The sequence below is a fragment of the Carassius carassius genome, chromosome 44, assembly GCF_963082965.1.
Source record: "Carassius carassius chromosome 44, fCarCar2.1, whole genome shotgun sequence".
NCBI lineage: Eukaryota > Metazoa > Chordata > Actinopteri > Cypriniformes > Cyprinidae > Carassius > Carassius carassius.
This window is the reverse complement of record NC_081798.1, coordinates 20,088,920-20,101,945: the sequence shown is the minus strand read 5'-3', so window position 1 is coordinate 20,101,945 and position 13,026 is coordinate 20,088,920. Positions and strand designations below refer to the sequence as shown.

General features: G+C 36.6%; 1 protein-coding gene across 2 annotated transcripts in view; it reads left to right on the top strand.

The window, feature by feature from the left end:
- The window catches only part of camk1b (calcium/calmodulin-dependent protein kinase Ib), a 42,684-nt gene that overhangs the window by 2,575 nt on the left and 27,083 nt on the right, over positions 1-13,026 (top strand). The window contains exons 1-2 of one of the 2 annotated variants that reach the window (XM_059538444.1): positions 1,098-1,267; positions 6,214-6,324. In XM_059538444.1, coding sequence (XP_059394427.1) covers positions 1,257-1,267; positions 6,214-6,324 — 122 coding nt within the window. In that variant the 5' untranslated portion in view covers positions 1,098-1,256. Of the gene's footprint in view, positions 1-1,097; positions 1,268-6,213; positions 6,325-13,026 lie in introns of those variants that run through there. The other variant, XM_059538445.1, reaches the window with a different exon arrangement.

Genomic DNA, 13,026 nt, shown 5'->3' with positions numbered 1-13,026 from the left:
TCTGACGGCATCTCATCCATGCTTAAAGAGACAGTGCAACCAAAATGAAAATTCTGTTATTATTTTATCACCCTTATGTCATTCCAAACTTGAATGACTTTCTTCTGTGGAAAACAAAAGTGGTCTTTGCTCACACAGTGGAAGTCATGGGAACCCAAAACAGCTCATTTAAACACGCCCCCACATGTCTACATCACGATGTGAGAAGATTTGCATATCGCTGGGCAAATGTACACTCAAAGAAAGAAGACATAACCATTTATTCTCGCTGTTGCCGCCGGTGCCATGTGTGTTTCATTGTGAAAGCGAAACTACTTTAATAAATTAATCATTAATTAGTAATTATGTCCCCACTGGATGCAACAAATGCCTTGTTTACAATGGGTTTTATTGGTTTTGTCTTGTCACGCTGGGAGATGGCATCACAGTATGTTAAGGAGCGTAACATTTCTTGTGGTATTCAGCCAATCACAACGCACTGGATAGCTGGCCAATCAGAGCACACCTCGCTTTTCAGACCGATGAGCTTTGTAAAAATTGACACGTTTAAGAAAGGTGGGGCAGAGAGGAGCAACAATAATGTAGAGTATGTGGAAAATAATATGTTTTTTAAACTTAATCCACATACACAACGCATTAGACCAAATACACCAAATAATGTTCTTTTTAGCAACGTCATATGACCCCTTTAAATATTGTAAAATCAAAATGAAGATCGATTAATATTGATTAATAGGTGTTGTGGACCCAGCCCTATTTTGCAACAGATCATAGCTGCAAAGTCTATTAAGCTCCACAAATAACAACAAAAAAAGCATAAATAAAGCAGTATATTGAGATGCTATGTGTAGAGAACAGACCAACAATTGAGTTGTTATGAGCTTCCCCAATTTGGGGGTTTGTGTCGATGTCACAGTTCTAATGATCACTGACAGGTGTTGATTTTGAAACCTTTCAAACAGATAAAGCAAGTCATTATATAGATTGTTTTTGCACATCCTGAAGTGGAGGGAGGCCCTTTTTAGGGTGAGAGAAGACTCGCTAAAGTTGTATGTAAGCTCTATACTTCCTGAGTTTGAGTTATGTTGTGGTTAGATAGCTCACCTTAAAAGGGGAAGCGCAGCTTGTGGTCATAAACGCCCATGACAGACTCTATTAGCACGAATAATGAATTGTTCTGAGTGTGGTGTGATTGTTCCAACCTGCTGAAGGTTTAGGTGTCACTCTGTATCTCTTCTGTCCTCTTCTGAGCAGCCATGGGAAACCAGTGAGTATCTCCATCATCTGTCTGATGAATTCAACATTTTGAATGCTGCATGATGATCTAGATGGTAGCGTTGTGTATGAATGTGTCTGTTTTCAATCCTTCAAGCTTGCCTTTTGATTCTCCTTTCAATGTGGGTTAGTTCATAGCTCTTCTATAATCTATTTCTTGACCTCTACTTGGTTCCACACTAACAAGCGGTGAATTAAAACCCTTTCTACCTCTGGACCTGCATGCACAGTGATGCAAATATCTTTGCTATGATATATGGTGCCTATGTATATGATTCTTAAAACTTCTTGCCTGAGATTTGGGATGCCTTTAAATCTTTGGTGTGTGTTCATATTTTGCTTGGATGGAGTTTAGTCTAACTCAGGGATGTGTCTGGATGCTCTGGTGGTGATTCTCAATAAGAAAATGGGTTTGTCAATAGAGAGAATTGAATGTCTTCCATCTTCTTTGCATGTGTCCATGTTAGATGTCAGCCCGGGCATCACGTTTAATTCATGCACTCTCGTCTTCAGCTGTGTGGGGTTGTCATCTGTATGTAATGCAGAAGTTTTAAGGAAGTATACCATTTTTAAGAGAGATTTCCAGTATTATGTTTGTATAATGTTAAACCAAAAGTGTGATCGTAGCAATAATGAATCAGAATTTCAGTTATTACGGTAATGCAGTGTAGCGCTTTGAGAAATCAGTATTTGTGGAGTCAGTTTAATTGTGCCGGGACATCAAGTATTTCCTAATGCACTACATCCTGTGGTCTATTGAGAAGTCTGATGTTACCCATTAAATATCATGGTGAATCCATATTAACACCGTGAACTAAAATACAACTTACAATGGAAGTCTATGGGATAACATGCAGTTCATATCCTAAAAATGGTAATTGCAAGGAAATGTATTTAATTTTTGTTTGTTTGATATGGGAATTTTCCAGAAGAAGAATAAAAAAATCATGCACGATAAAGAAAATGTGTGATTCATGTTGGTTTATCGAGGCTTTTGGACAAAAATCATCTAAACCATTTGAAGAAAAAAATTCAACCGTCAATCTTAGTCATTATTATTGTTGTGCATTTTTATTAAGTTTGGTATGATAATTTAAAACCTAAACTTGTAATTTCATTAATAGGTAAAATTATCTAATTTTTCAAGAGACTCATTGACCATGAAGTCTTAACAGGTCCTCTCTTTGATATAATTTCACATTTTTAATTGCTGCATATTTTTGTACACTGTTTGCGTCATATTGCTTTATTGGTCGCACCACATTTTGCAAGAATTTAATTATTTTAATGAAGCTTTTTCTTCATTAGCACATCACACCCTAACAGTGTATTACAGAAGAAGTGTGTTAATTGTGTGTATGAGTAGCATCTTTAATGTATATATTTGCATAAAATAATAGGACGAGATACAAATGAGCTTTGCATAAACTAGGTTTGATCTATTTTCTGTTCTATTACAGCATGCCACAGTTGCTGTCATTAAAGAGTTTAACTTCCTAAACCCCAAACTATCTTTAATGTATGCCTAGTTCAGCTATGACTTAAATTTTGGTTCTAGCACACAAAACGCTCGGATGTCTTATCAGTGTAACATGGTTGTGACACTACCCAATATTGCATAACTTCTGTTTTAGGAAAGAGGAAATGTACTGCCTCCGATTAAGAAACAACTAACTTAGGTTTACCGGAGAGACAGCCCTCCATAAATGCACATATTTAAACAGTTTAGAGTGTTTACCCAAACTGTATGCCTAAAGCAACCGAGATCCCACCGCAGCTGCTCTATTAGCTTGCCATTTGGATCCAGACGCACTGTGGATCACCGGGTTCCCATGGAAACATTGTCATTACAAAGAAAGAATACAGTAAAAAACCAACTGTTTTTAAGTTAAAATAGACATAGCAAAAAACAGCACAGTAGACCATTATGATTGACAGTAGGTAAAATGGTTTGGCATGAGTTGATGATGATGACTTTAAGCACGAAGAATATAGACAAAACAGACACAATGAACCCCCACGCAACAAGTCATGAGTCTCTCCTGAAAGCGATTGCTGAAGATTGCAGGCCTGCTGGGCGACCGAATGTGCAAAGCTGCATGAATGTTATTTCGGCATTGGTCTTAGGATATCCCTACGGCTGTGTGGAGTGAAAGTAACATTCACAGCTCCTGAGCTGTTTGGTGACTCGTGAATCGTGCTGGTGAAAATCAAATGGCAAAACACTATTTACAGATTTACAAAGTCACACATTTTAGGTTTTGTTATGAAAGGAGCCTGTCCTCCAACAAAAAACGGCCATATAGGTCGTTTGTGCAAGCACCTTATTACAACCTATATTTACGTTTAACGTTAAACGTTAAACTTTAAGTAAAGTTTAAAGTTATATTTACGTTTTAAAGTTAAGCGCCCTCTAGTGGGCGTAAAAATAATGACAGTATCGCGTTGCGTCTGTCGTCATGAAATGACGTACAACGTCATTACCAATCAAAACGCACGTTTATTTAAATGCAATGTGTGGACTTTTTACACCGATCTCACAGTATTTCCTACATATTTTACTAGGTGGGTTATTCGTTCGAATGACCACACCTAACCCCACCCCTAAACCTAACCCTCATAGAAATCATGCTAAATTATGATTTATTGAGCATATACATTTTCGTGCACGTCCGTTCTCTGGGATCGAACCCATGATAGCATGATTGCATATAAAGGTATAATGCAATAATCTACTAACTGAGCTACACGAAACACAAATCAGAGTGCAAATAAAAGAGTACAAGACATTAATATGAAAACGACCTTTTGCCGATAGGGGCGCAATTGTAGTATACGCTCTGATGGGTCGTATTTCAGGGATTTGGACAAACGACCTATACGAGCGTATTGGTTGGAGGACAGGTTGTCTGAAAGCCATGTGACATTTAGGTAACACTTTATTGGAAGGTTTCATATTTTACATGCACTGTCATAATAACAATTGATTGTGCATAATTACATGGACGTAACCCTAAGCCAAATTTTAACGCTAATTATGTAGTAAGTACATGTAATTAATTAATATTACTCAGTACTTAAATGTATAATTACTAGTGCTGGGCAACGATTATTATTTTTTTTTAAATTGCGATTAATCGCATGATTGTCTGCGATTAATCACATTGTTATGCACAAAACTAATTTGCACTTTTTTCATTTAAAAGTACTGCTATATGAACAAAAGTGCAATAACATGGTTTGCAAACACTTTAAACAAATAAGATGCTCCTTTTACATAGTAGCAGTGAAAATATTTAACTTATTAACATTAATGTAATTAAACAAGCTATTTGTCACTGCCAGGACAGGTAAATATTTTATAGTTTGTTATAGAAAAACAAGTTAAGCTCAGAGTCCAGAGCCTCGATCATAACATTATAACAGGCACCTTCCTATTAGAGACGAGCACGAGCACGAGCACGATCACAGGACCCATCACAGCAGAGTGCGGTGTGGGACAAGTGGGTAGAGACTCGTGTGTGCGGGATTTGGGAGAATAATTAGGGTGGGCTCACACTAGGCAATCTTAACCCCCAAAGCCTCGTTCATTTGACTAGTGTGATAGCTTTAGCAGTCCCTGGCTCGTGGGAAGAGGTGGGCAAGAGTGCGGTTCAGTTATATATAGATCAGCGAGTGTGAGCGCTAACCACACTGGAGTGCAGATCTTCTGATACGTGTTGCATGATTGCGTGAATATTTTCTGAAACGCCAAAAGCGATAGATATGTAACGCAATATATTGTGAGAGGGACGTGTGTTACGTATCCCATACAACTCAAAATAATAAACCACAAAGTTAACAAAACTATTCACTCCACTCTGCTGTCTTTATGTGATATCGGAAACTTCCTATTTCCTATATTTTAATAAGTGATTACGAGCTCGTTGCATTCTTTTCTGTTAAAAATAACAGTGGAGAGTGAATGTTGATGCTTAGCCTAAATAATTTGATCGCGAGCATCCCTCCTGTTACCCATGACTTGTCTGTATGTGTATTCAGAGCCAGTGGGCAATGGACTTTCATAATAATAAAAAAACAGCTTTAACGTGTGAAAAAAATAATTATCGGCGTTAGTCAATTAATGCATTAATTTGATAACAATGCATTAACTTGCCCAGCCCTGATAATTACATAAAGCTTAACCGATATTTCTACTTGTTATATTCCAGAGCTATTACATTGTAACCAATGCAATATTTTTTTATTATAAACGACTCTGTTTTGCATTTTTAAGAACAAAAACGTTTTCTGCATGAATGGCTCCTAACAGTGCCCTTTAGCCATTTTTGTCCGGATGGATGCTTTGATCAGGTATAGAACAGGTAAGTAGCAGGAAAAATTAGTTTTTCTTAGTGTCTTGAATTAAGAGAAAATAATTAGTTTCCACCATGCTTAATCAGCTAAGAATTAAATTTTAGCAAGATCTTTTAAGTAGTTGCGGCTGAATGAGCTCAGTTTACACTGTCATGTCTCACTGAAGACTGAGCTAAATAAGAAAGGCCTGGGTTATAGAGGTGTGGAGTTCTCAGAACTCATGCTTTGAAATACTCAAGGGAAAACAGACAGAAGGGGAGCACTTGCTTTGACATGATGGTGTCTTAATACTGATCAGTTTACACATCGTCAAAGTTTGTAATGCTTAAAAGACACATCATGTGTCTTAAGGTGACACTTTTAGGCTAAATGATACTGCAGTCATGTAAACCTGAATATTTCCACATGGTGAGGTCAAAATCCAAGTGAATTGCCCTACAGGTCAAAGTTTTTAGAAATTCAGCTGAAGCCGAGTTAGTTTCTGGGAAATTTCATGTCACTAAATGTAAGATTGGGCCTGAAAAATCTGTAGGATTGTGTTGCGTAGCATAGTAATTGAATGGTTTCCTCTTCTTCTCTCAGTTTATCCAACACTGACCGTAGCAAAATGCCATTGGGAGAGGATGGACACTCTTGGAAAAAGAAAACATCGAACGTCAAGGACATCTATGACTTTAAAGAGGTTTTGGGAACGTAAGTATAAGAACTTTTAGCTACCGCTGATGTTTGCGTTTGAGCTGATGGTGGTTGTTTCTTCCAGATATTAATCAACTTGTCTGAACTGAATTATGTTACAAGTTTGTGCTGAGGACTTTTTTGTGTTGACGTAATGCGGACATGGCACTTCTCTTTTGTTCCAAGTATACGATCATAACATTTGCAAGCTTTTAATGGACTGTTAATAGGGAACATTCATTATTTAGTAGTCAGCCCACTCTGCGAATCAGATTACGTTAGGAAATTATCCAATCATAACAGAGCTCATTTATGAATAGAGGTCTTAAAGTAGCAAAAGCAAAAACTGTCTGTTTTATTCAGAGTATTTTTGGTGCAAGAAGCCTTGACCAAAATTACTTCAGAGAAAAAAGCTATAAATGTCTATAGTAAGACTCTTAATACAAACCAGATATCCTCAATTTGACAAGCAGCAACAAAATTCCCACAACTGCTCATGTGTTTCTGTCAATCTGATATGAAACGGTGCAGACCATTTTACATAGTGCTTATTAATACAAAGAAGATTTCTTAGTTATCCATTTTTCTGTTTCTGATCTCACTTGTTTCTTTAGCAGTTTTTTTAATTATTCATTTAGCACTTAAAAAACCTTTATAATTATTCACTTAGCACTTAAAAAAACCTTCATCCTGCACATTTGGTCCTAACTCTTAAATAAAAGCAGTATTATCTTCTATATGTATCGTTAACTACTCATTGACACATGAACAATAATTATAATCTTTCGAAGTGCACATAATTTTTTTTAATCCATTTTGTGTTGGACTTAATGAAATGGATCGTCGTCAGTGAGCAAAGAACCAGTGAATGAGACTAATCCTGAGTTTTTTTACTTTTTGATACTATAAAAAGGACTGGCTCACATGAGAACTTTGTTCAGACTTCACACGTCTGTTGCTCGTTGTCTGTTTTTTGTTTTCGTTTCATTTTATTAATTGAATCTGCATGGAATCTTTGTTCTGGCACTGTAGATTCAGTAGCAGTGCAACACTTCTCCCAAAACACCGTCAGAGTATTTTAGTTTAATGTTCCATCTACATCAGCAAAAATTACAGACCTTTTTTTTCTTTTCAGAACCAGTTCTGAACAGGAACCAGTGCTCAATTCCAAACCCAAGTCATTCATTAAACACTTCCACATGCTTTACACAAGACTGGGGGGCATTGTAAGGACTGATTTTTAGGCCTTGTTTAGTTTTCGGGCGTGCAAGTTGACCCTTGACCTCTTCTTAGGAGTGGGAATATTCTGGGCCCGTATCCCAAGCCTGGATTCAGTGCACACAGCAATGTTAATGGAATCTTCTGTGAGCTCATGTCTGCAGCGAGAGTAACAGAGAGAAGCGGAAATGATGCTTACATTTATTTAACTAGAGTCAGTCTAGAGTTCTCTGCTGTGGGGTTAATGAGAACACAGAAAGACATGTAATGTTTTAAACAGTCCCAGAATCCCTGAACAAATGGAAATGTCTTAATCCCAATCAGTTTTTCTTTCTCAAGTCTAAAGATTTCTGTATTAGACAAACTCTGTTCTTGAGGTCAGTTTTGGATGTTGTCCAGGCTTGTTTGGGAATAGATCAACAGCTCTACATCGTTCAACTGCGAAGGTTGGTTGTCTTGGCAACAAGAGGAGACACTTTCCATATGGACTATAACTGTTGCTATGGAAACAAAGTTTTTATTTTCTATTAATAATCTGGTGAGTAAACGTGTAAGCATCAAGAGCCTCGATGTTCAGTCTAGTGGAAAGGATTTTTGGGGTATTTGGTCCAGTCGTGATGGTCTGCTGAATCTTCTTCAGGCTTCGTCTGTGTGACTTTGTGTTGTAGTGGACCACTTTGAGGGACAGTGTGCAGCTCCTCATCATAAACTCATAAACTGGAGAAGATGTCAATATAATGTCAAACTGTTAATGTGCTTCACTAAAACTTCTATTGAGTAAGTGTGAGGCTCAGGAACTGTAAATTGATGCAAAAACCAGAGCTATTTCCTTTTTCGTGGAGTCATGAAAGCCAATTTAGGACAATCTGTACCAAGTCTGTAGAACATTTTGTACCAGCAATAAACCAAAGCTGTGGTCAAGCTAGATTTATGACCACAGGCCATCTAGAAACAAACTAAAATGCTTTAAAAGACAGACAGCATCATCTTAAGATAAATTTTCCGGCAGGCAATTGAGTCATTCTGTAGATACATGATCAGGATCAGGAAGCTGCTCTATTATTCATTCATCGTTTTCATCGAGATGTTTTCCAAGGTCGGCAGTGGCATAATATTGATGCAGTACTACAGTAAAATGTTTGCTGCAATTGTATGCATTTCACCCTTTTTAACGTTTGTTGAAGTAGTTTCAACAGTAGGTTCTCCATTTTAATTTTTTGTGTTCAGCAGACCATAAACCAAAAAGAAAATCCCATGGACCTAAGGGCCATTTACATCAAAAATGATAACAACAAGGATAACTAACACCAATTACGTTTTGTTTACTTCAAGCTCATGCTACAGTCATGATGTCATTTGCTTTAAATGGATAGTGTGTAAATCTGATGGTTTTATTGCTCATGAGCTGAAAAATGATTCCACTAATATTGTTACTCTGCGCAGTTATCGTTAGAGTTGTGGTGTGGATGTCCCTGTTCTCGTAAAATCAGAACGACTGTTAAAATGTTATAGGTGTAGTTATGGTCATTGGTGTTAACAGCCCTTTGCACTGAAGGGGGAACCTGAGCCAAAATTCATAGATACTAGTTGGTCAGTAAGCAGTCACCCAAAACACATTAGCAGCTGAAAGCACAAAGATCTAGTCCTGATGTCTTTGTGGTGGTTTCTCCACATCTCTTTTATTTGAGGACATGATTCCAGACTCTTCTATGGCCCTACGCCTTGGATGTTTGTCTGTTAAGCATTTGGTTTTACATGCTTACGCTATCATACAATACATTACAGCAATATTTCAATATGTTGCAGATATATTACAGTATTCCTGGTGTATTTGGATTCTCGTGAAAGCACTGTTTGCTGTTGGCTCTGTTTGTATCCAAGAGATACAGGCTGTGTATTTAGCTTTTGGGCGGACGCTGTTTGTTCCATTCTGTTTTAACAGTTGTTGATGTACTCAGCTCTGAAAACTGTCATGTTTCTTCACCCCCACCCAATCCCTCGTGCCCCCGCGCTCATGTAGTTATTCTACAAACTCAGTTTATCAACACCATAATGACTTCCTTGAGTAAATGTTTGACTAAGTGACTCCTGTGGACACACTTTCAGATTAAACAGACTGTTTTTTGAGGACATCAAGAGGGTTGTGTAATCTTCGGTAAGTACACATAACTGCGATGCTTATCAAATGTACATTAGACTTAAATTCTTGCATGCATGTGTTTTTCAGAGTTTCTGAATACAGTTTTTCCAACTCTAAAATAAGCAGAGTGTGTGTGCGCTGTGGACCTGCCTTTACCAACACGCTCTTCAAATAACAACAACAAAAAAAGCTGACTTTAGACCAGGTTTTAGTTGGTCTATGGTGCAGTCTATTTCAGTTGCCTCTAAATAGCAACGCGTAAACAATGCGCCTGAACACACTTTGTTTTCAGACCAGCACACCCATGAACGCACAAATGGGTGCAAATGCATTTGTTATTTAAACAATGTGGAACGTGGAAAGGATTACTACATCAGGCTAAAACTAGCAAAAAACACACGTCACGCCTGGTGAATGATAGAGCCCAGAATTTAGATTTGGAGTGAACTAACCCTTTAATTAGTAGTCGATCTATATTTAGGGGGAGAAAGTTGCGTTTGTGAATTACCTGCGTCTGTGCATCTCTTTCTGCCAATAATGAAGTTGTGAATTTGGTTACTTCATAAACAGCATTTTTTTTAAATTATGCATCACATAAAAGCTGAATAAATAAGCTTTCCATTGATGCATGGTTTGTTAGGATATGACAGGATTTGGCTGAGACACAACTCTTTGAATATCCACAATCTAATGGTGCAAAAAAAATCGAAATATTGAGAAAATCACCTTTAAAGTTATCCAAATGAAGTTTTTAGCAATGCATATTACTGATCAGAATTGTATAATAATATAGACCGGTGATTAATCTGACTTGGAATTACCTGTGCATTAAATGGTTTTAATGCATACCCACCAGCCAATCAGAATCAAGCCGTGGTATAATAAATTAATAATGACAATACGTATGTGCTATCTGATACTCAACCTATAGCAGTGTGCACTTGTTGTGGTTAGATCCTTAGGTCAACATGACTGTAGATGCAAGCATCTATATTACACAATAATAATACTAATATAATGAATATACTAATATTACAGATTCTTATTTTTTGTTCACTAAAGCATCAATTTTAAAGCTCTCTTTATTTAATAAACTGATAATGACAGTATGTGTGTGTTTTCTGTAGACTCTATTGAAAAACACTAGTGTTCTGTTGCTATGGTTAAGTCATAAGGCAAATGTGACTTTAGTTCGCAAGTGACTATATTATGCTAATATAATCAGGGGCGCACACATTTTTTTTCAGCCTGGTTCTCATAAGAGAACCTGGAGATTTGGTTTGGTCCTCACACTGCATATAGCGTGACCCATTAAATGCAACTATAAATAATGTATTAATAATAGTTATAATATTATTGCACTTTATTTATTTAGTTTTTTATTATTAAATAATAGTAAATAAACAAAATAATAGTGTGTGATAATATTATTAAAAATAAAAAGCAGTCCTAGTATTCAATACAAATGCATTTATTTTATAGTAAATAAACTTAAAAATAAAATACTAATATTTACTCTACTTTGTTTGTTTGCCTCTTTAAGAAAAATCACTTTATGTATTCCCCAATTTTAAGTCGCTTTGGAAAAAAGCGTCTAAAAATAAATAAACAAAAGCGTTTTCATCATATTCAAACTTAAAATCAGCAGGCTTTTACTTTGGCGGGTTGCCGGCAAGTAAGTATACGCGCTTCCGGATTTAGCAATGCTGCTGATTAAAGAGCATCAGTGGATGAATGTCACAGTTTTGCATTGTACTTTGAAACGGTAGGCATAGCCTAGATTTATGCTTTCAGGTCGAAAATAAAACTTATATAGAACAGTTTTTGATCTAAAATGGTAATTGTGCACTAACAGCTGTCAACCATGTCGGTACGCAAATGCGCTCTCAGAACATATTTATATTATGTATTTTTTATTTTGGTCACACATGCGGACCTGCGGACCACTTATGTGCACCCCTGAATATAATGAATATCCTAATATAACACAGATTCTTCTTTTTTTGTTGTTTACTGAAGCATCATTTAAAACGTTATGTATAATGTTGTTTCAGAAGTTGTGCCTAGTTTAATAAGAACAAACACATGCAAGTAAATGGGGCCAATTTTTATTCACTCATATTAGAAAGTTTAGTTTCCCTTTGTATATTTTGGTCTTTCTTCTGCTTGGTATCTGGTCTGAAGGTCATTTCCTACTCTGATCATGTAGTGACCATGCATCCACACTGTAACAAAACAGCTTGCATCGATTGTATTTCCTGCATGTTTTTGTGTCGCTGTTACCATGAAGGCCTTCCAGTAATCTGAAAAACCTTAAAGACCTTAGTTAAAGATTTAACATCGGTGTTATAAAATAGAAGGTGGAATTGGGGGGGGGGGGGGGGACTGTGACTGAAGCAGTTTTCCGTTAACTAAGAGAGTGCCGCTGGCCGGTATCCAGAGCTATTTTTAGTTAATAGAGTAGAGCAGGGTTGGCAGTTTTTGTATACTTAATCAAAATATTTATGTGCACAGCATGTTTATGTAGGTATGTTGTGCAGGATGGATATTTATACAATGCTCTAAAATAAAATTGGTGGTGGGAGCAAATAAGCAATAACTACATTATTACATTTAAGTTTTATGTAATTGATAATTTTCTGAACCCTAGAAATGGCTTTTGACAATAGTATGTGTCTGATATATTGGGGGGGGGTCTGTAAGTCTGTAATTTAAAATAAGTCTCACAATGGCTGCGTTTATTTGATGAAAAATACAGTAAAACTGTAATATTGTGAAATATTATTATAATTTAAAATAGCTGTTTTCTATTTGAATAAATGTCATTTAAAATGTCAATTATTCCTGTTATGGCAATTCCAGCATTATCACTCCAGTCTTCAGTGTCACAAGATCCTTCAGAAATCATTCTAATATGCTGATTTAATACTAATGAAAAAAAAGAAGACTTATTATAGCAGCTAAAAATGGTTGTGTTGCTTAATATTAATGTAAAATAATAATTAATTTATAATAAATATATATATATATTCTTTTCTGGCATCTCATTATTTTCAACAACAGATCACATGTCCAACCTTATTTAGTGGCACTGCGAGAACTATGGCGCTTCCCAACATGCTTTGCAGGGCTGGCAGTGTGTGGGAAGTTTGGAAGCACTGGAATAATCTAAAATCAATACAGAGTATGGATCACCTCTGCACGCTGCTGCTGTTGCTGCTGACCCCGTGCTCTCATACTTTCATTTCAGTGATTGATAGACAGCGAGAGCGCAGGACAGCCAGCAGTTGACGAATTTCTGTCCTGCTTAGCTTTAGGTGCCTTAAGACAAACAAGTCAGCATTTGGGGTTTCTGAAGAAGA